At 41.3% G+C, this 21493-nt stretch overlaps 1 protein-coding gene across 2 annotated transcripts in view; it reads left to right on the top strand.

Moving 5' to 3' along the window:
- The first annotated feature begins 3648 nt into the window (after positions 1 to 3648).
- The window catches only part of ARIH1 (ariadne RBR E3 ubiquitin protein ligase 1), a 108057-nt gene continuing 90212 nt past the window's right edge, over positions 3649 to 21493 (top strand). The window contains exon 1 of one of the 2 annotated variants that reach the window (XM_019968236.2): positions 3649 to 4351. In XM_019968236.2, coding sequence (XP_019823795.1) covers positions 3983 to 4351 — 369 coding nt within the window. In that variant the 5' untranslated portion in view covers positions 3649 to 3982. The remainder of the gene's footprint in view (positions 4352 to 21493) is intronic. The other variant, XM_019968237.2, reaches the window with a different exon arrangement.

The following is a 21493-nucleotide window of genomic DNA, read 5'->3' on the forward strand; positions in this document are numbered from 1 at the left end:
AGACGTTTTTCCATAGCTTACAGCTCTATTATCTGCCCTTTGAAAAAGTCCAGTGCTGTTTTAATTTCTATTTATCTGAAAAGCACTTGCATATTTTTCCTGCTGGAATTTAGTTCATAACTATTTTGTATGCATATAAATATTTATGGAGTTTTACACCATGAGTAGGTATTTAATAAATATATACTAAAAAAAAAAAGGACATGGGGACAATGTGAATAATTATAAAACAATTATTCTTTTGGCACCAAGGAAATATTAACTTGCCTATTTTTTTTTCAAGGAACTTGTTTTAACCTCTTGTTTACAGACTCTTGTACTTCTACCCAGTAATCACCATACCTGAGAAATAAATGACCCAGGCAATACCTTTAAGATCAAGTCACTTAAAAAAACATTGTATGTGGGTCATCCCTTGGCCAATTTGGGGCCAGAGAGAAGTTGTTATACTGGTTTCCTTTAATATCCCTATACAATTACCTGATTCTAAGATATTTTTTAAAATGTCTATGGAATATTGATGAAAATCTCATTATACCCATGAATAGGAGACCCCAAAATTCAGAAGCACTATGATTTTGACCAAAAAGGAGTCATCAAACTGTGGAAACAGTTTCTGAGAAAAAAGCATGCCAATTTTCTTCCTTGGAAAACAAGGATGACATAGGCCATATACATTTATGTAAAATCAAAATAAAATCAACTACAAGGTTATAAATCCAATTTATAGTTTTTTTCCCCCAAAGATGCAAGGTGACTTACAACACTTTTAAAAGTTCTAATTTTGTAAACATATAACTATGTGCCAGGCACTGTGTCAAGTGTTTTAAATACATTATTCCATTTGATACTCACAAATAATTCTATAAGAATAGGGAATTATCCTCCAAAGTGAAGCTTGGGCTTCCCTGGAGGCTCAGATGGTAAAGACTCTGCTTACAATGTAGAAGACGTGAGTTCAATCCCTGGGTCGGGAATAAATGAAATGGCAACCCACTCCAGTATTCTCGCCTGGAGAATTCCACGGACAGAGGAGCTTGGCAGGCTACAGACCTTGGGATCGCGGAGTAGGACAGGGCTGAGCGACTAACTTCACTTCAAAGTGAAGCTTAGAGAGGTTCAGTAATTTGTTCAAAGTTACAGACAGCAACTGGAGGGGCAGAGGTAAATTCTGCTCTATTCCTTCCTAGGCTGCTTCTCAACATTGTTGACATAAACACTGGTGAAATTCTATCTAGCCCTACCTTCTCTTGACCTTCAGTCTTGTATATTTGTATGTGAAACTGCCTTCTCAGTATCTCTACGTCAATGTCTAACAAGCCAATCATTTTTAACTCGTTTCAGTAAACACCACCATTCACCCAGTTGCTCAAACCCCAAATTTAGGAGGCATCCTCATCCTTTATCAACCTCACAGTCAGGCCATCAGCAAATCTGTTGGCTCCACTTTCAAATCAGCCCCACTGTCACAACTCTAGCCTAAGCTGTTAGCATTATTCACCTCGACTTCTGAGATGACCTCCTAATTGGTCTCTGCTTTCATAGTCTATTCTCCAAAAAGCACTGTTATTTTTTTTAAAAAGAGAGCATATTATTTAATTCTTCTGTTTAAAATCCTTTAATGATTTCCATTGTAATAATGTAAACTTCTTAAGATGCCCTACAAGGTCCTGCTGGCCCTCTACCTTGATTTGTCCTCTCTGACTTCATCCTTTAACATTCGATTTTTGCTCAGTATGCTTCAGTCACAGAGGTCCTTATGATTTCAAATTTCTGTGATGTAGTCATGTACTTTGAGCAGATTTGGAAGGGCAGGGTTGGGGATTTGAAAAAAACTGGTGAAGATTTCAAAGAGTTGCCTAGAGTGGCAGAACAATTTAGAAAAATTTAACAGGCCTGCTGGGTGTTGAGGCATCAGGTGTGGTAGGTGATTGGAATTTAGTAACAGAATGCATGTGATCATGGAAATTTCTCCAGTAGTGGTCAGCTGCTCCGTATCAAAGGGGAGGCTATGGATGGTAGGGTTCAGTCAATATAGGAGTGGATGAAAAAAAGATGGGGTAAGGGAGTTTAGGGTACTGTCAAGCCTTGCTGAATTTTCTCTAGGTGTGTAAGAACAGGGATGGGGTGGAGAGAAGGGTTGCTAGTATTCTTAGGTTGCTCCAGGTGTGGCAACTACCTAGAACTGCTAAAATAAAAACAAGAAAGGACCAAGACACAAAATGTAAGTTTTAATTTGCAAATCCTTGGAGTATTTTAGGAAATCTTATTATTAAAAACTTTACGAAATGTACAAATTAATAAGACTTATTTCCATTATAAAGGTATTTTTCACTTTTCAAAATCAGATTCCAATGGGAAACTGTATGTTGAAAGGTAAGATTTATCAGTAAATTAGGGATTCAGACTTTAAAAATTTTCCAATCTGGGCCAATCCTTCAAGAGGATTGTTATCCCAAGAGTAAGTTTTCTCGTGCCTCTTCTTCCTTCAGAATATTTCTCTGGCTTTTCTGTCCTGTTTACAAAGATTTACGTCTACTAGAATGGCATAAAATGCTCTTCCTCTCTTGTTCACAACTTGCTTGATATTTTGTCATTTACCCTCCTTGCATTTTAAGCTCCCCAAACTAAACTATCTTATGCCTACTGTGCTCTCGCTTTTGTTATTTTCTCAGGCTAGATCATCTTCCCTACTTTCTCTGTTAAACTCCTGGCCATCTATCAACACTCAGCTCACACAACACATTTCCAGATAGGAGACAGGCATTCTCTCTCTGCTTTATTTGGTCCCTGTATGTATTTCTAGTATTGTCTCCATTGTATTATCTTACAACCCATTTTATATATAATGAAGCATATAATACATATTATGCATTTTAAATTATTTTTATGATCGCTATTTAAGGTCACCCAGGTGCTAAAACATAGGACAAATGTTCCGTGGTCTTCCTCAAGTCTCTTTCCCTTTCAGTCTCAGGTATAAAATGGGTACTGTGGCTCCATGAAGATAAGAAATATGTATGTAAAAATCTTACACAGTACTCAATTAAGACAAGCCATGACTTTTAACAGTTTAGTGCCTTGAATAGTGCTTGATAACCTGAGTTCAGGAAACGCTTCTTTTAAATGACGTCACTGTAGGCGACTTAAAAATCACAGCATGTCCGGAGAGTACACAATCTAATTACTTAAAACGGGGTTCACCAGCAACACAGCTTAGAGGTTCTGCATAAAACAGACTCCACTGAGTAGCCCAGGCTACAGGAACAGTAGCTCAACAGCCGAGGTATTCCTGGAATCACTCCCGGGCCGGCGGGAAGGGTCTCTCTGGCCCTGGGGGAAGGCCGCCTTCCCCAAAGGATTGCGCGAGGGGCTGGATCATCATGGCCTGCGGAAAAATCCACCACCTGGGCGGACCAGGCCCCCTCTCGCTCTCGGCAACCAACGGCCATAGGCTCCTCCAGTACTCTGTTCGCTGCTGAGGGCCCCAACAGCGACCACAGCCGGAACCCAGCATGCGATTCCCGGGGCGCCGCGCTCCCCGGGCAAAACTAGGCCGTGGGGTCTCCCCGCACTCCACGCAGGGGCGGCGGGGCGGGGCGCGATGACGTCAAGAGCAGTGACGCGACGACGCAGCGCGACGCGGTGACGCACGCCCCTTTGTTGGCTCAGTAGCGGTAGCAGCGGCCGTGGAGGTGGCGCTGGGGACTGTTTTCTCTCGGAGGCCTGAGCGGAGCCGCGTCTGACTGAGGCGGGCGGCAAGCGGCCCCCTCGCTCCCTCCCTCCCTCCTCCGCGCCCTCCCCGCCGCCGCTAGCCGCCAACCGCCAACCGCCGCGCCCGGGGAGGAGCCGCGGCCCGCGGGGCCGGAGCCAGGCCTGCGTCCGGACATCAGCCGGAGCCGGAGCGAGAGCCGGGGCCTCGGCGTCCCCGCCCTCTCCCCGCCTCAGGGCCAGCGTCCGCCGGGCCTCCGCGCGTCGCGCCATGGACTCGGACGAGGGCTACAACTACGAGTTCGACGAGGACGAAGAGTGCAGCGAGGAGGACAGCGGCGCCGAGGAGGAGGAGGACGAGGACGACGATGAGCCGGACGATGATAACCTGGATCTGGGCGAGGTGGAGCTGGTGGAGCCGGGGCTGGGCGTTGGCGGGGAGCGGGACGGACTGCTGTGCGGGGAGACGGGCGGCGGCGGCGGCAGCGCTCTGGGGCCCGGAGGTGGCGGCGGCGGTGGCGGCGGCGGCGGCGGGCCGGGGCATGAGCAGGAGGAGGATTACCGCTACGAGGTGCTCACGGCCGAGCAGATTCTGCAACACATGGTGGAATGTATCCGGGAGGTCAACGAGGTCATCCAGGTGAGTGTGGCCCCCGCGCCAGCTTGACCGAGCCGGACCCGGGAGCGGATTCGGGCGGTCGGCGCGGCCCCGAGGGGCAGGCCAGGGCCTGGTGCGCAGCCTAGCCTGATGCCTCCCGGTCCTGTCTTCTCTTCTGCTGGGGATAGAGCAGACATTCGCCGGGTGTGGGGAGGTGCGCTAGGGGCGGTGCTTTCCAGGTCCTGCTATGGCGGAGGCCTCCGGCCGCCTCAGACTTCTCTTGCGGGCAATTGCTGCGGGTCCCTGGGCCCGGTGTCCTTCTTCTGGTCTCAGGAGAGCTTACAGGGGCGGGGCGGAATGGGCGGTGGAGAAGATCTGGGCCCCTAAGACGGCTTCCCCGGCTTTCAGTCGCACTTGAGCACTTTTGGAAGGGGTTAGAGTAGGCCTGAGGGCTTGCTTGGTGTACAGTTGCCCCAAGTGGGCACCAGTTAATAAAGAAGTGGATCTGCTTGGCAGTCTTAAGTGCCTACTTAAAAGTGGGGGAAGGGAACTGTTTCTTGGGGGAGGTGCTGATGGATCTTCTTTTCTAATGTTGAGGCTTCTGCTTGTATCTTTTTAAAATGTTTGCTGTTCGTTTGGGTTCTAACTGCTACTCTTCTTAGTTGTAGCATACTTGAAGCTGTTGGCATAGTTGCTGCAACTTGCATACCCAGCCTTTGCAGCTCAAACAACAGCAAAGCGCAGTGTTATTGTGTAATATTGAACAAGACTCTTATTGTGAGTTAGCAAGTTAGAGACTCTGCTTCTGGAGTCCTTTCTCTGATAATTTGTATTTCATTGTCGGTAAGTAGGACTCGGTTTAAACTGATAACCGCATCTCATCTAATCTTCTTGTGGGTCATATTTTGCGATTTGATTTAGAAAATCAAAAGTTTCAGTTTATTTGGAGAAAAATGAGGGGGTCAGGGGTACGACTGCAGAATAAAAATGGAGTCTTGATTCAATATAACCCTTAGAAAACACTAGTTTCATGGAAGAAAACTGTATAGGTGAGCAGCAGGTTACGATTGCCTTCTGGTATGTGATTTTTTTTTCCCCCTCTTAAAATTGGTTGACTAATATTCACTGGTAAATAAGCAGTATGTCACTGCGTGCATGATTAATAGATTTTTTTTATTAATAAATTTTTTACAGTATTTAGTAAAAACTTTCTTTTGAAAATGAAACCATATATTTAGGCCTGTTTGAAGACAGTGTTTTAAATAATAGTTTAAAAAAAAATGTGATACTTAGTGCTATTGCTAAACAGTGGAAATCTCAAACTTTTTCGTATAGATAATGTAGTCTGAAGAGGAAATTGAAGGGCTGTGAAAGGAAGATAAGTTTTGTAGCTCTTTCTGATCTACAGATACAATATTTAAGTTCTTAGGTCACTAAATGGAGAATTTTTTTTTTTTTTTGAGGAAAGTTGAGTTTACAGTGAAACCTTGAAGTCCCTTTTCGTTTATTTATTATATAAAGTATATAGTAAATCTGTATTGAATCTGATGCTTTCAGACCCATCACCTGGCTTATTTGCATGTTTAGTTACCTTTTAAAATTCATGGATGTTTATTATTTAGCTTCTTGTAGTGTGTTTTCATGTAAATCTCATACAGCCTTTTCAGCTCTTAGGTGTGTCCTCAATCACTGAGGCCAGACCCTACAGATTCTTTATGTCACTTCTGGAACAGAGATGTAGCTAATGCATGTGACATCATTTTTTCTTTGTTAGTTTAGAGGAAGAGGAATAAACATGGATAAACTAAACTAAGAACTACAAAATACTAGAGAATTTTTTTAAGTGTCCTACTTTAACCATGTTTTCATGCTGGATTTTGGAAACAACTCTTTTTTCCCTAGTTTACTACTTGTTAAGGGTGCTCTGAAGTAGGACTGCTGAAATGAGTATCTTTTCCTTTGTTGAAAGTTCATATTTAGAAAGATCAGTAGATCAAAGGATAGGATTTACCCCAGATCTTCTTTCTCGAAATGGTATACACTGGGCAAATGATGCACTAAACTAGGGTTTGGTTATGTTATAGATTATTTATGTTAATAGATTTAGACTCAAGTTATACAGGTAACACATTACATTGTAAGAAGAAAACTGATGAGGTGAGGGGAAAAAAAAAGATAATTATTTTGCCTGCTACTGAGAGAGATATACCACAATCTGAACTGTAATAATCGTTCCAGATGTGTGGATGAGCTGTACATGTTTTTAAAAAATGATAATTACAGAATAAAACTAAGTTCTTTTTATGTTTTCAGTAGGAAAAAAGCAGGTTGCAAAAACAGAGGGAAGGTCAACAACTTTCTCCTGTCAATAAGTAACTATTTTTCAAGTGCTTACACAATTACAGATCTAAACTAATTTAGTCAATCTGTTATTATGGGTCTTCCTTTTTATTGTCTAGTTTTCATCTTTTATAAACCTGACTAGGAATATTCTTACAGATAAATGTCTGGATGTTTTATTTTGTTAGGATAAATTGCTAAGCCAAACATTTGCTTATTTTTAACCATTTAATAAATATTAGCACACTGCTTTCAGCAAGGTTATACTAGTTTTCCCTCCATGGTACTTGATTGGTCATCATTTTTTAAACTTGTTTTATTTTTTTTTTAAACTACTGAGGTTGAATTTTTAAAGAGTTTTTTGGGCAGTGGTATTTCTTTTGTAAATTGCCCTTTGCTTTTGCTCATTTTACACCCTTTAGGGATGTTTATCTTTTTATTGATTTATGAGACCAGTTTATATTCATAAAACCTTGAAACATCAGTCGTACAGGTTTTTCAATTAAATCTAATGTTGGTTTAATATATAGTTAGTTTTAAGTAAATTAAAAACCGTTGTTTTATTAACCTAGTTCACATTGGGGAGCTTGCTGTTAATTCTAAAAAATTTAAATTCCCTTCTTTCTGGTATTACTTTTCAATATGAATCACGTATGTTAGTGAATTTGAAAATAAATGTGCAGGATAAAAAGATTGAATGTAAAAAAGTTTGCCAAGTTAATTGAGTCTTCCCTGGGGGAATTTGATTACTTTTTCTGGGCTACAACAGATTAATACTGTTATTTGTAGATATCTGCTGGTTAGTTCTAGTCTTCAATCAAGTTAACACTTTTTCTTTTAGAAAGCTCTTGGTTTTCTGGCTCTCTGTAACTTTTGTTTGTTTAATTTGATTTTCTTTTATTTAAATTCTTTGTGGCTACTTACCTTTTGAACTTTAAGATCAGGGGTTTTCGGTAACATATCTTAAGGGTAGAGTAGTGCTTAAAGTCCTTTATTTACCCAGCTATATTTAACTCACATTGTTAATATTAAGATGGTTAATAATATTACAATGGTTATCTAATATAGTTGTCTAAATATCTAAGTAATTTATTAAACTAACACTACATAACTGTGGAATTCAAAGATGTTTAAATTTGCTGTTTTTTGTTTCCACAGCATTCTTTAGCAAATGTTGATTGTGCCTTGTGTGTGTGCTGGTCACTATAGAGGACATGGTTCTTGCCTAAGAAGCATATAGAGGTGGGGAACATAGAGATTCTTGGGCTCAATTCCCAGAGATTGTTATCCCTTAGTCAAGTCTAAATTGGAGCCTAAGCATCTTATATTTTTAGCCAGTCCAGTGATAGTTCTGAACGGCTGGTATGTTCATAGTTCACCCAGTGTCATGATTTTGACTCACTCAGGGAGAATGAGTAAGAAGGGCAAGTAACCCTTAGGAATACCACATTTAAAGGATATGCTGAGGAAGAGGCACATGGAACTGTTGGATGTGAGTGATCGGAGAGGAAGCAAAAGAGAAGTGGGTGGGCTTCTTGCTGTTAGAAGATTTATTATTCTCAATAACCTGTTTTAAAAGACAACAAGTTTCCTGTTGGCTGTTGATATGAAATCTTTAATATTTTGCCCATTTTTTATTTAAAATATTTGAGGTACTTCTAAACTGAGGTTTCATGCATAAATTAGAGGCAGTATCAATGGCACCCCACTCCAGTACTCTTGCTTGGAAAATCCCATGGACGGAGGAGCCTGGTAGGCTGCAGTCCATGGGGTCTCGAAGAGTCGGACACGACTGAGCGACTTCACTTTCACTTTTCACTTTCATGCACTGGAGAAGGAAATGGCAACCCACTCCAGTGTTCTTGCCTGGAGAATCCCAGGGACGGGGGAGCCTGGTGGGCTGCCGTCTATGGGGTCGCACAGAGTCAGACACGACTGAAGCGACTTAGCAGTAGCATAGTCCAGTGTATTGTGTAATTTGTTCAGGAATCAGTTCTAGCCACTGCTTTTCCTACCTGGCAAGTTAATTTTTATGTCATAGAACCTTCAGTTTTTGTCTGTTTCTCCCCCTCCCTTTTTTTTTTATCTGGGAACTTAGGACTGTTGAACTACTAGATTGGTCTTTTTTACATTAATGCTTAATTTTTCTAATAGCCTTTTTAAAAAACCTCAGTGAATTCAAGGTCCTCCTTGTTTCAATGAAATTGAACTCAAGTGGGCATATCAAGATAAATTTAGACTGGTTAACTGGGTTGGGTGGGGGGAGTGTGTGTGTGTGTGTGTGTGTGTGTGTGTGTGTGTGTGTGTGTGTGCTTTTTGAATCACTTATGGCATTAGTCATGAATCAGGAACTGTGGGGGTGGGATCCAGCAGTCTGTTTTAACAAGCATTCCAGGTGATGCTGATGCTAGCTAAAGTTTGAGAGCTACTGGTCTAGTTGAGATTTAACAGCAGTGTTTCTCCATGTGTAATGACTAGTGATGAATTATTATAGAGTGGGTTAATAATGGAAGGCAAATTGTTTAAGAAACTAATAAAAGGAAAATTTCGAGAGCCTGAACAATTACTAGGAGAGAGAGCTAGCTAGAGAGAGAGAGCCTACAAATAACAATTACTAGGCTACTCATGGAGGGGATTTGTTATCATTACTGTTATTCTTCAGATTAGAGTGGTCTATACTCAGTTATTTCAAACACGCAAGCCAAACCAGTGACACTCTCATATTTTAGGTTGGAACAGTTGGGTTTTCTTCACCCCTTCTCACCCCCTGGCTTTTTTATTTTTATTTTTTAAAAATAAAAATATTTGAGAGTGTTTCTTTATTTGATACACGGAAAGGGATATAAGGAATTGAATATTGTAAATGCAGTTGCTCAGTACTGTACAGAATGTTGAAGAAAATGTGAGACTTACTCTTAAGGAGCTTATGGTCTCTGAATTTCTACTCTTAAAGCTGTTAGATCAGTGCTAAATGGATTGTAATAGGTATTCATGGAAGAGATCCTGTGCGTTTTATCTGGAAGATGTCTAGGATTTAGGTGCATAGAAGAGATGGATAGGAAGCCATTCTAAGAAATTGAAATAAGAATGAGGAAGCTGTGTCCCCAGTGATGGTGAGGTCACCTCAGGTAAAACAGTTTGTTAATTATAAGTGATAATATTGTAAAAGCTGGGAGGTTTGATACTCTGAACAAAGATAGGCAGAAGTCATCAGATCAGATTACTTTCTTGTGGGTTTGTCCTGTGGCAGCTATATGTATTATTTTTAGCCCTGTATTTTCCTCAAAACGTAGTGGCTTAAAAACAGCAAACATTTTATTATCTCACACTTTCTGTGGGTCACGATTCTGACTTCAGCTTAGTTGTGTGCCTCTGTTTCAGGGTCTCTTATAAGGCTGCAACTCAACATACTGGCTAGATTGCAGTTATCAAGGTTTGACTAGAGGAGGATCCCCCTGTGAGCTCACTCATGTAACTCTTGCCAAGCCTCAGGAGTTTTCACTGGCTGTTCTTTGGCCAGTTGCCTGCCATGTGGGCTTCACTGAAAGGTGGCTTATAACACAGTAGCTTCTTTCCTTTGGGGTAGGGGGTTTCTGATAGAGAACCCCCCAGATGGAAGCCATGCTCTTTTGTAACATCATCTCAGAAGTGACATCCTATCACTTTGCCATACTCTACCTGTGTTAAGTGAGGAGCTAAAGAGGAAGGGATTACATAAAAGTGTGAAGATGAGGAGGTAGATCCTGGGGGCCATTTGAGAGCCTGCTTACCATGATACATAGAATCTGGCTCAGTTAAGAGGCGAATGAGAACTGTAGTATAATGCTTATCTCTCCAGTCCAACTGTACAATGGCAGTGTATAGTAATTTGGATTTTTTATTTTAGAATAACCATAAATTATTTGTGTTTGGCTTTGCAAAATATTATATCTTTAAATGATAAGTATTCCTAATTACCTTCAGTGGCTGAGATTCAAAGAATAGTTTGCAGCTTCTTGGAATTATTAATAACTGGCAGGAATCTGAGATTCTCCAGTCTGTTGGGTTTTTTTTTTTTTTTTTTAAACTCTTAACGACATTGTGGAATCACCTGGGAATTTTTTCATCACATTTTAAATTTTGAGATACTTGTAGAGTCAAATGCTGTAGCAAGAAACAATGCAGAGAGATCCCCTATACCCTTTACTGATTTTTCTATGATGATGACATCTTGCAGAACTAGTATATAGTATCATAATCAGTATATTGATACTGATGCAGTTTACTCATTCAGACTTCTTTACTTGAGGATTTAAAAAAATATATTGGAACTCATAACCCAAGGCTAAGCAAATGAATTTCTAGGAGTTTGGACCAGGCATTATCATTAAACAGAAGTTTTCCCTGGTTTATTTTAATGTACAGCCAGGGTTGAAAGCAAAGTTATTGTTGTTGTCCAGTATCTTTAATAATCCTCTCTTTGTAACATTCCAGTCTGCTTGCTGCTGCCAAGTCACTTCAGTCGTGTCCAACTCTGTGCGACCCCACAGACTGCAGCCTACCAAGCTGTGTCCAACTCTGTGCGACCCCACGGACTGCAGCCTACCAGGCTTCTCCGTCCATGGGATTCTCCATGCAAGAACACTGGAGTGGGTTGCCATTTCCTTCTCCAATGCATGAAAGTGGAAAGTGAAAGTGAAGTCACTCAGTCGTGTCTGACTCTTAGGGACCCCATGGACTGCAGCCTACCAGGCTCCTCCGTCCATGGGATTTTCCAGGCAAGAGTACTGGAGTGGGGTGCCATTGCCTTCTCCTCCAGCCTGCTTAATTATGAGTAAATGACAATAAACTAGTTTGTGATATAGCTCATTCTAACTCTTGATTTTTTTGGGGAAAAAATGGAATTAAACTGTTTACACTTTAACTTTGGTCCATTGTTCCTAGGGTGGCCCTTTGATATTTTTAGTTTTTCTTTTTTTTTTTAATTTATTTATTGGCTGCACTGGGTCTTCATTGCTGCTCTCAGACTTTCTCTAGTTGCAGTACAGGAGCTTCTCATTGCAGTTGCATCTCTTGCTGCAGAGCTCAGACTCTAGGGTACAAGCACTTAGTTGCCAGGTGGCATATGGAATCTGCCCTGCATTGGCAAGCAGATTCTTAAACCACTGGACCACCAGGGAAGTCCTGTTGTTTTCTTAACAGTTTTTGTTTGGAAGCATGAAGGAAAAACTTTTTCTTGACGTTAATCAATCCTCTTTTCTTTGTCTCCTCTATGATAGTGAACCGGTATCTTTGATTATGCATGTTGCCTACTTCTCTAATTTTCAATTATACATTGTCTTTATTAGGTATAATATCACAGGCCCATAACCCTGTTAAGATCTTGGCTATTTATACAGTTCATCTTTTAATATTGATACTATATCAATATTAGGTTGAAACTGATATCAGTAACCTTTGGTTACTATGTAACCTTACAAATAGATTAATTATTCCCTTTAACTGATGGGATAAATAGAAGAATGAGTGGTTAGACTGACATTTGATGGTCACTTACTAGGTGAGAGAATAATCTGTAATCTGAGGCTGCTTCTAACCTGGGATCACTGAATCTTTTGGGACCCATGAGATGGTAGTGGCAGCCCTTGCCTTATTTTATTTTCAGTGTTTAAAAAAGCCTACTGTGTTTAAAACAAAGTAAATCAAAACTGCCCAAGCTAATTAAAATGTGGGTCAGTTTTGGATCTTCAGTTCCAAAAGAGTGGGCATGTTTTATAGCATCAGTAGATTTCTACAATCATGTATTTTAAGTTTCTGAAATGGAGCTGGACCCTACTGTGGTCCTTCCCCACCCACATTGTTTTGTCTGGAAAAACTTGAGCCGAAGAATAGGTTTAATCAGATAAGTGAGAAGATACAAAAACAAAGGAAAACAGTCCAACGAAACTGTTGTTCAGTTACTCAGATTCTTTGCAAGCCCATGGACTGCAGCACGGCACGCTTCCCTGTCCTTCACCATCTCCTGGAGCTTGCTCAAACTCGTGTTCATTGACTCAGAGATGGCATCCAACCATCTTGAATAATACTTCATTTCTTAATCTTGCTCTGTGGTAGATGTCAGTTGGAGTTCGAATTAAATTAGTGGGTAGTTTGGTATCTTAGAAGGCAGTTTTAAAGGGTCTTATTGAGCTTGCATCTGCTCTGGCAGATTAACTTTTCAGAGGCCCTACTTTTTCTCATTTTTAAAAATGAGAATACTAGTATTAAGGTCAAATACTGTATTGGGAGCTTTTTCATGTAATTTTTTTTCCTTAATGTAAACTTGCTGAATAGCATTTTTCCTTTTTTCTTATGTTCCATTTAAAAGAAGTGTCACAAGTGACCTTATACACTTAATACATTTTGGCAAAAAGTACAGAAGGTAATGATGTATTAGGTAACATTTCCTTATTACTAAGACATTTGGTTAGACAATGCTAAGAATAGCTATAATCCCAGACACTTCTTCCCAGACTTGCTTTGCTATCTGCTTTGAAACTGTCATACTTCTAATTCACATATTAACTGATTACAATTATATATTATATCCTTTCTCAGTCACAATTGTATAGTTTTTTAGGGATTAAGTATATGCTAGAGATTGAGAAGTATTTTCTGATTTTCTTAGCAAGTATAAGTAAAAACCTCTTATGTGGACTCATTGAAATTTGTGACATTTTGGACAGGTCTCTGAAACCCATTTAAAAACAAATTTATTGCCTTTTCTCCCTAAGGCTGTTCTTCCTTTGATTGATTTACTAATCAGCCATTCTTGGAATTTGAAAGTCAGTGATTCTCTTTTGCCCCAGCATTTCCTGTATCCAATTAGCCCTGATCAAGTTACTCTGAAATTTGTTATTCCTCTCCTTTTAACTAAATAGGAAACACATTTTCTATTATATGTCTAGCCTAGATGCTTTAATATAGCGTTCGTGGCTTCCTCACCTTGATTTCTGGTAATTTTTTCATTCTTATTTGCTGTTGTTTCTAATTTTCCCATCATTCCCAACTGCACTACTTGTAATTTCTTACTATATAAATGCACATTTGTGTTTTCCTGTTTTTGTTCATGCTGATCCCTCTTTTTGTGGTTGCTCTTTCTCTTTTTTTTTAAAATTATGTTTTATTTTTGGTTGCGCTGGGTTTGGTTGCTCTGGGTCTTCGTTGCTCTCAGTAGTCGCGATGAGTAGGGGCTCCTGTTCGTTGCCATGCATGGGCTTGTCATTGCAGTGGCTTCTCTTGTTTCACAGGCTCTAGGTGCAGGGGCTTCAGTAGTTGCAGCTTGAGGGCTCTAGAGCGATGACTCGGTAGTTTTGGCACAGGGGCTTAGTTGCTCCAAGGCATGAGAAATCTTCCCGGACTGTATGTAGAACCCACGTCCCCTGTATTGGCTGCTGTTGCTGTTCAGTTGCTCAGTCGTGTCCAGCTCTTTGTGACCCTGTGGACTGTAGCCCACCAGGCTCTTTGTCCACGGGATTCTTCAGGCAAGAATACTGGGGTGGGTTGCCATTCCCTCCTTCAGGGGATTTTCCCAACCCCGGGGATCGAACCTGGATCTCCTATATTGCATTGGCAGGCAGATTCTTATCCACTATACCACCAGGGAAGTCTTTGTTCTCTTTTTGACTGCCTGATATCCTTCTACTTATACCCTGCTCAGATATTACATATCTCTTACCAGGTCCCTCTTCCCTACCATCACTGCTCTTTTACCTGTGTTTGCATAGCCCTTTATATGGATAATACAGGAGCCTGTAATATGGCCATCCCAATACCTAAGTCACTAGCTGGCTATGAGGGTTTTGAAGGTAAGAGCCGAGTCTTCATCCATAGTGTATGTCACACTAATAGTCTGACATAGTAGAAACTCAGTGAATACATGTTCTTTGAAGTTGGTCCCTTGTTTCCTTGGTTTCCTTACCTGTAAACCAAAGAGAGCCGGACACAATTTTCTTCTGGCACTAATAAATTATTTTATAATTTCCAGATAATACCTCAGTAGTAGTGTAAGGTGACAAGAAAAAAGTGTTTGAATTCCAAGAATGCAAGCTTTTTAAAATCTCCGAATATACAGCGACTCTTTTAGATTTAACTTTATTTGCATGTAGTTCTCTGGCACTTTATATGAACTGAGAGTTACGTTAAAAATAACTGAGTCACTCTTGATGAAAGTGAAAGTGGAGAGTGAAAAAGTTGGCTTAAAGCTCAACATTCAGAAAACGAAGATCATGGCATCTGGTCCCATCACTTCGTGGGAAATAGATGGGGAAACCGTGGAAACAGTGTCAGACTTTATTTTTTTGGGCTCCAAAATCACTGCAGATGGTGATTGCAGCCATGAAATTAAAAGACGCTTACTCCTTGAAAGGAAAGTTCTGACCAACCTAGATAGCATATTCAAAAGCAGAGACGTTACTTTGCCAACAAAGGTCCGTCTAGTCAAGGCTATGGTTTTTCCTGTGGTCATGTATGGATGTGAGAGTTGGACTGTGAAGAAGGCTGAGCGCCGAAAAATTGATGCTTTTGAACTGTGGTGTTGGAGAAGACTCTTGAGAGTCCCTTGGACTGCAAGGAGATCCAACCAGTCCATTCTGAAGATCAGCCCTGGGATTTGTTTGGAAGGAATGATGCTAAAGCTGAAATTCCAGTACTTTGGCCACCTCACGCGAAGAGTTGACTCATTGGAAAAGACTCTGATGCTGGGAGGGATTGGGGGCAGGAGGAGAAGGGGACGACAGAGGATGAGATGGCTGGATGGCATCACCGACTCGACGGATGTGAGTTTGAGTGAACTCCGGGAGTTTGTGATGGTCAGGGAGGCCTGGCATGCTGCGATTCATGGGGTCGCAAAGAGTCGGACACGACTGAGCGACTGAACTGAACTGAACTGAATGCAGTAGCTCTCAAAGTATGGTCCATGAGAGGAAAGCTTTTTAGGACGTTATTTGTCTGTTAACATGCTGGGATTTGTACTGATAGTGCAGAAGCAATGGATTTGGTTACGTAAAACCGTGGGAACCTTAGCACAGATCAAGTCAGAGGCACTAATTACACTAGTGCTAGTCATTTTATTTTTCACTGCCACACATTCATTAAAAATGTTGATTTCACTTATTGTCCTGGGTGAAGCAGTAAAAATTATTAGTATTACTATATCGTATCCCTTAAGTACACAATTTCTTGAGTACACATGTCTTATATGGCACTTCTGCATACTCAAGTACAGAGGTTGTCTCAAAGAAAAACATTTGTGCGTTTGATTGGTTTCCGAGCTGAACAAGCTGCTTGATGGAACACCAATTTTACTTGGAAAAAATGGCAAACTGATTATTCAGACAAATAGCAAATAAACATATGGTAATTATTGCTCCAAATACACCTGTTATTTAAAAAAAAAACTGCTTATGGTATTTGTTGCCAGTGATAAATATTTAAAGTTTTTCAGTGCAAATTAGAATTTTGGAAAACATATCTACCACTGTGAGACTGAGACTGACAATATCCTGGTGATGATATCCTGTTTAATATATCAGCATTTGGAAGATCTGCTTTTAATATAATGAACCAGTATTTTTCAAATGACTAATTTTCCAGTGAGCAGTTGTGATATATCACAATCATACATTGGTAAATGATCCATTCAAAGTACAAGATAGACCATTGGATTTTAATATGACAAGAGTAAGAAAAGTTTTTTGATATGATTTCAGATTCTATTTTTCAGCTAGCCTTTAAGAAACTACCACCTTTTGAGTATTGGTGTAATATAAAAAGATATCCACAGTTATCTGAAAAGGCTATAAAAGTTCTCCTGCTTTTTCCAACTCTATATATCTTTGTGAGACTTTTTTTTTTTTTTAAACAAAACAACATATTTGAGGATTGAATACAGAAGCAGATATGAAAATCCAACTGTTCTCTATTTACCCAGATGTTAAGGAGACTTAAGCAGTGCAGTTTTTCTGTCTGTTGTTTTAGAACATACAATTTATTTTAATAAAAATGGGCTTTATATTAACATAATGGGTTTTATTACTGTTATTTTTAATGAATTAATAGTTATTTAAAAAATTCTGTTTTGATATCTAATATAAATGCTGATAGTTATGATTCACATGAACAAAACTCTTTGGCGCCTTCAGTAATGTTAAAGTTTAAAAAGGGTTCTGAGGCCAAACAGATTGAGAGTTGCTGCTTTGATATTGTGAAATATTTCTGAATCACTAAGGAAACATAGTATTGGCTTGCAAACAGGAGATACGACTAACCAATATATGACTAACCCCGCTATGTGTTTACTTTAAATTAGTAATGGGTATATATGACAGGTTAGGAATTACTGCTGATTAGTCAGAAACATACATAAGCTATGTTAGATGCTGTGCTAATATGTAACAAATATTAGAAACGTGAATCATAAAATATGACTAGTTCCGTAAAGATTTTTGGAAATGGAATGGGATGCTCAATTTTTTCAAGGAATAGCTAGTAGAGATATCACCTGACATATTCCATTAATTTGTTTACGTTCTGACTTCTTACACTGAAATGAAAGCTCTGTGCGAGCAGTGGCTTTGTTTTATTCGTTGCTGTAGTCCCGGCGCCCAGAACAGTACCTGACACACCGAGTGCTAAGTTACTTCAGTTGTGTCCGACTCTGCGACCCAGTGGATTGTAGCTTGCCAGGCTCCTCTGTTCATGGGATTTTCCAGGGAAGAATCCTGGGAGTGGATTGGCATGCCTTTCTCCAGGGGATCCTCCCAACCCAGAGATCGAACTTGCGTTGCTTATATCTCTTGCATTGGCAGGCGGGTTCTTTACCCCTCTGCCACCTGAGAAGCCCACCTGACACATAGTAATCACTTAGTAAACATTTTTTGTGTAAACATTTTTATTTTACCCCTTGAATATTTTGCTATGTATATAATTGTAGGTTGGTAGTTTTCTTTCAGCACTTTAAAGATTCCATTGTTTTCTGGCTTCAATGGTTTGTGGTGGTAGGAGGAAGCGAAAATGAAAGTGAAGTTGCTCAGTCTTCTCCGACTCTTTGAGACCCCATGGACTGTAGCCTACCAGGCTTCTCCGTCCATGGGATTCTCCAGGCAAGAATACTGGAATGGGTTACCATTTCCTTTTCCAGGGCATCTTCCTGATCCAGGGATCGAACCCAGGTCTCCCGCGTTGGAGGAAGACGCTTTAACCTCTGAGCCACCAGGGAAGCCCAGGAGGAAGCTAGTTCAGTTAAGTTCAGTCGCTCAGTCGTGTCCGACTCTTTGCGACCCCATGAATCGCAGCACGCCAGGCCTCCCTGTCCATCACCAACTCCTGGAGTTCACTCAGACTCACATCCATCGAGTCAGTGATGCCATCCAGCCATCTCATCCTCTGTCGTCCCCTTCTCCTCCTGCCCCCAATCCCTCCCAGCATCAGAGTCTTTTCCAATGAGTCAACTCTTTGCGTGAGGTGGCCAAAGTACTGGAATTTCAGCTTTAGCATCATTCCTTCCAAACAAATCCCAGGGCTGATCTTCAGAATGGACTGGTTGGATCTCCTTGCAGTCCAAGGGACTCTCAAGAGTCTTCTCCAACACCACAGTTCAAAAGCATCAATTTTTCGGCGCTCAGCCTTCTTCACAGTCCAACTCTCACATCCATACATGACCACAGGAAAAACTATAGCCTTGACTAGACGGACCTTTGTTGGCAAAGTAACGTCTCTGCTTTTGAATATGCTATCTAGGTTGGTCAGAACTTTCCTTTCAAGGAGTAAGCGTCTTTTAATTTCACGGCTGCAGTCACCATCTGCAGTGATTTTGGAGCCCCCAAAAATAAAGTCTGACACTGTTTTCCCATCTATTTCCCATGAAGTGAGGGGACCGGATGCCATGATCTTCGTTTTCTGGATGTTGAGCTTTAAGCCAACTCTTTCACTCTCCTCTTTCACTTTCATCAAGAGGCTTTTTAGTTCCTCTTCACTTTCTGTCATAAGGGTGGTGTCATCTGCATATCCGAGGTTATTGATATTTCTCCCAGCAATCTTGATTCCAGCTTGTGCTTCTTCCAGCCCAGCGTTTCTCATGACGTACTCTGCATATAAGTTAAATAAGCAGGGTGACAATATACAGCCTTGACATACTCCATTTCCTATTTGGAACCAGTCTGTTGTTCCATGTCCCGTTCTAACTGTTGCTTCCTGACCTGCGTATAGGTTTCTCAAGAGGCAGATCAGGTAGTCTGGTATTCCCATCTCTTTCAGAATTTTCCATCGTTTATTGTGATGCACACAGTCAAAGGCTTTGGCATAGTCAATAAAGCAGAAATAGATGTTTTTCTGGAACTCTCTTGCTTTTTCCATGATCCAGTGGATGTTGGCAATTTGATCTCTGGTTCCTCTGCCTTTTCTAAAACCAGCTTGAACATCTGGACATTCATGGTTCACATATTGCTGAAGCTTGGCTTGGAGAATTTTGAGCATTACTTTACTAGTGTGTGAGGTGAGTGCAATTGTGCGGTAGTTTGAGCATTCTTTGGCATTGCCTTTCTTCGAGATTGGAATGAAAACTGACCTTTTCCAGTCCTGTGGCCACTGCTGAGTTTTCCAAATGTGCTGGCATATTGAGTGCAGCACTTTCACAGCATCATCTTTCAGGATTTGAAACAGCTCAACTGGAATTCCATCACCTCCGCTAGCTTTGTTCGTAGTGATGCTTTCTAAGGCCCACTTGACTTCACATTCCAGGATGTCTGGCTCTAGGTGAGTGATCACACCATCGTGATTATCTGGGTCATGAAGATCTTTTTTGTACGGTTCTTCTGTGTATTCTTGCCACCTCTTCTTAATATCTTCTGCTTCTGTTAGGTCCATACCATTTCTGTCCTTTATCGAGCCCATCTTGGCATGAAATGTTCCCTTGGTATCTGATTTTCTTGAAGAGATCTCTAGTCTTCCCTATTCTGTTGTTTTCCTCTATTTCTTTGCATTGATCGCTGAGGAAGGCTTTCTTATCTCTCCTTGCTATTCTTTGGAACTCTGCATTCAGATGCTTATATCTTTCCTTTTCTCCTTTGCTTTTCACTTCTCTTCTTCTCACAGCTATTTGTAAGGCCTCCCTAGACAGCCATTTTGCTTTTTGCATTTCTTTTCCATGGGGATGGTCTTGATCCCTGTTTCCTGTACAATGTCACGAACCTCCGCCCACAGTTCATCAGGCACTCTATCGGATCTAGTCCCTTTAATCTATTTCTCACTTCCACTGTATAATCATAAGGGATTTGATTTGGGTCATACCTGAATGGTCTAGTGGTTTTCTCCACTTTCTTCAATTTAAGTCTGAATTTGGCAATAAGGAGTTCATGATCTGAGCCACAGTGAGCTCCCAGTCTTGTTTTTGCTGACTGTATAGAGCTTCTCCATCTTTGGCTGCAAAGAATATAATCAACCTGATTTCGGTGTTGACCATCTGGTGATGTCCATGTGTAGAGTCTTCTCGTGTGTTCTTGGAAGAGGGTGTTTGCTATGACCAGTGCTTTCTCTTGGCAAAACTCTTATTAGCCTTTGCCTTGCTTCATTCCGTATTCCAAGGCCAAATTTGCCTGTTACTCCAGGTGTTTCTTGACTTCCTGCTTTTGCATTCCAGTCCCCTATAATGAAAAGGACATCTTTTTTGGGTGTTAGTTCTAAAAGGTCTTGTCGGTCTTCATAGAACCGTTCAACTTCAGCTTCTTCAGCGTTACTGTTTGGGGCATAGACTTGGATTACTGTGATATTGAAGGGTTTGCCTTGGAAATGAAGAGAGATCATTCTGTTGTTTTTGAGATTGCATCCAAGTACTGCATTTCAGACTCTTGTTGACCATGATGGCTACTCCATTTCTTCTAAGGGATTCCTGCCCACAGTAGTAGATATAATGGTCATCTGAGTTAAATTCACCCATTCCAGTCCATTTTAGTTTGCTGATTGCTAGAATGTCGACATTCACTCTTGCCATCTCCTGTTTGACCACTTCCAATTTGCCGTGATTCATGAACCTGACATTCCAGGTTCCTATGTAATATTGCTCTTTATAGCATCGGACCTTTCTTCTATCACCAGTCACATCCACAACTGGGTATTGTTTTTGCTTTGGCTCCATCCCTTCATTCTTTCTGGAGTTATTTCTCCACTCATCTCCAGTAGCATATTGGGTACCTACTGACCTGGGGAGTTCCTCTCAGTATCCTCTCATTTTGCCTTTTCATACTGTTCATGGGGTTCTTAAGGCAAGAATATTGAAGTGGCTTGCCATTCCCTTCTCCAGTGGACCACATTCTGTCAGACCTCTCCCCCATGACCCACCCATCTTGGGTGGTCCCACAGAGCATGGCTTAGTTTCATTGAGTTAGACAAGGCTGTGGTCCTAGTGTGATTAGATTGGCTAGTTTTCTGTGATTATGGTTTCAGTGTGTCTGCCTTCTGATGCCCTCTTGCAACACCTACCGTCTTCCTTGGGTTTCTCTTACCTTGGACGTGGGGTATCTCTTCACGGCTGCTCCAGCAAAGCACAGCCCCTGCTCCTTACCTTGGATGAGGGGTATCTCCTCACCACTGCCCTTCCTGACTTTGAACGTGGAGTAGCTCCTCTAGGCCCTCCTGCGCCCGAGCAGCTACCTCTCCTTGGACTTGGGGTGCTCCTCCCGGCCGCCGCCCCTGGCCTCGGGTGGAGGTTAGCTCCTTCCGGCTGCTGCCCCTGACCTCGCGTGCGGGTTGGGTTGGGGGTAGCTCCTCCCGGTCGCCGCCCCTGACCTCGGACGTGGGGTAGCTCCTCTTGGCCACTGCCCCTTGGGCATG

Source organism: Bos indicus, chromosome 10 (assembly GCF_029378745.1).
Source record: "Bos indicus isolate NIAB-ARS_2022 breed Sahiwal x Tharparkar chromosome 10, NIAB-ARS_B.indTharparkar_mat_pri_1.0, whole genome shotgun sequence".
In the NCBI taxonomy this organism is placed as follows: Eukaryota; Metazoa; Chordata; class Mammalia; order Artiodactyla; family Bovidae; genus Bos; species Bos indicus.